The following is a 921-nucleotide window of genomic DNA, read 5'->3' on the forward strand; positions in this document are numbered from 1 at the left end:
GTGCTCTTCCGATCTATTTGTCTTACAAAATAAGTTCTTTGTGACTCGCTCAATTTTGTGAATATAATTTATTTTCATATTAAATTTTTTAAGATGTAATAGTTTTATCAATTATAATTCACAGAGATCGAAAAAAAAGCAGAAACATGGACGTCTAGCAGCCATCTGGGGCTTAAACGCTGCGCTGGATGCATCGAATGATTTCCTCACGCTTTGCACTTCGTTCACGAGCATGATGATGACCGCGCACGTTTATCAAACCAAGTGATATGCCAAATAAAATTAATTAGAGCCACAGAAAGTTTTTCAAAAATTTTGATGAAATTAATTAATTAATAATTTGCGCAAACAAAACTCATAACGAGCTATTTGTAGCATATATTATTAAGTTAACAATCTTTTCATAAGACCATTTGTTATATTATTTAATTATTTTTGAGTAGGTCGATTGTCCCTTATTTGGAAAAGCAAGCTCTAAATATCTGTGCGAAAAAGGGAGATTTACTCGAGTTTCAAGAGCTTAAAGTCATCGCCGCACTTTACGGGGGGATATTTTTTTCGCGATGGTTGAGAGGAGAAATCATCAAAGCGATTAGAATCGGTTTTATCACGATGAGGATGGCACAAACTATGGACTCCGTGTTTCTCAAATTGCTCATACTACCGAGATTAGCACACTTGCTCATGATCTCATGTCGCCATTCGGAAGTCGTGGCTCTGCTAAGAGAATTGGGTAAGTTTTCCGAATTAATGGATAAGCTTTTTAGCAAATCTTAGTAATATATATATATATATATATATATATTCAACACAGCTCTTTGCTTGAAACATAACTGTATTATCACTATTATTAAATCCTGGCTGAGATAATAAGGGAGGATTTATTAGATGCCGGTAAGCATTAGTATTTATTAAATTGAT

General features: G+C 33.9%; 1 protein-coding gene across 1 annotated transcript; it reads left to right on the forward strand.

The window, feature by feature from the left end:
- Positions 1 to 124: 124 nt before the first annotated feature.
- Positions 125 to 733, forward strand: LOC105460274 (the record flags this gene model as incomplete). The annotated part of the gene is made up of 2 exons (XM_011706706.1): positions 125 to 264; positions 444 to 733. Coding segments are annotated over 2 exons (430 nt in total), but the record flags the coding sequence as incomplete, so codon positions are not given.
- Positions 734 to 921: the final 188 nt, after the last annotated feature.

Source organism: Wasmannia auropunctata, unplaced genomic scaffold, assembly GCF_000956235.1.
Source record: "Wasmannia auropunctata unplaced genomic scaffold, wasmannia.A_1.0 LD325290.1, whole genome shotgun sequence".
Lineage (NCBI taxonomy): Eukaryota > Metazoa > Arthropoda > Insecta > Hymenoptera > Formicidae > Wasmannia > Wasmannia auropunctata.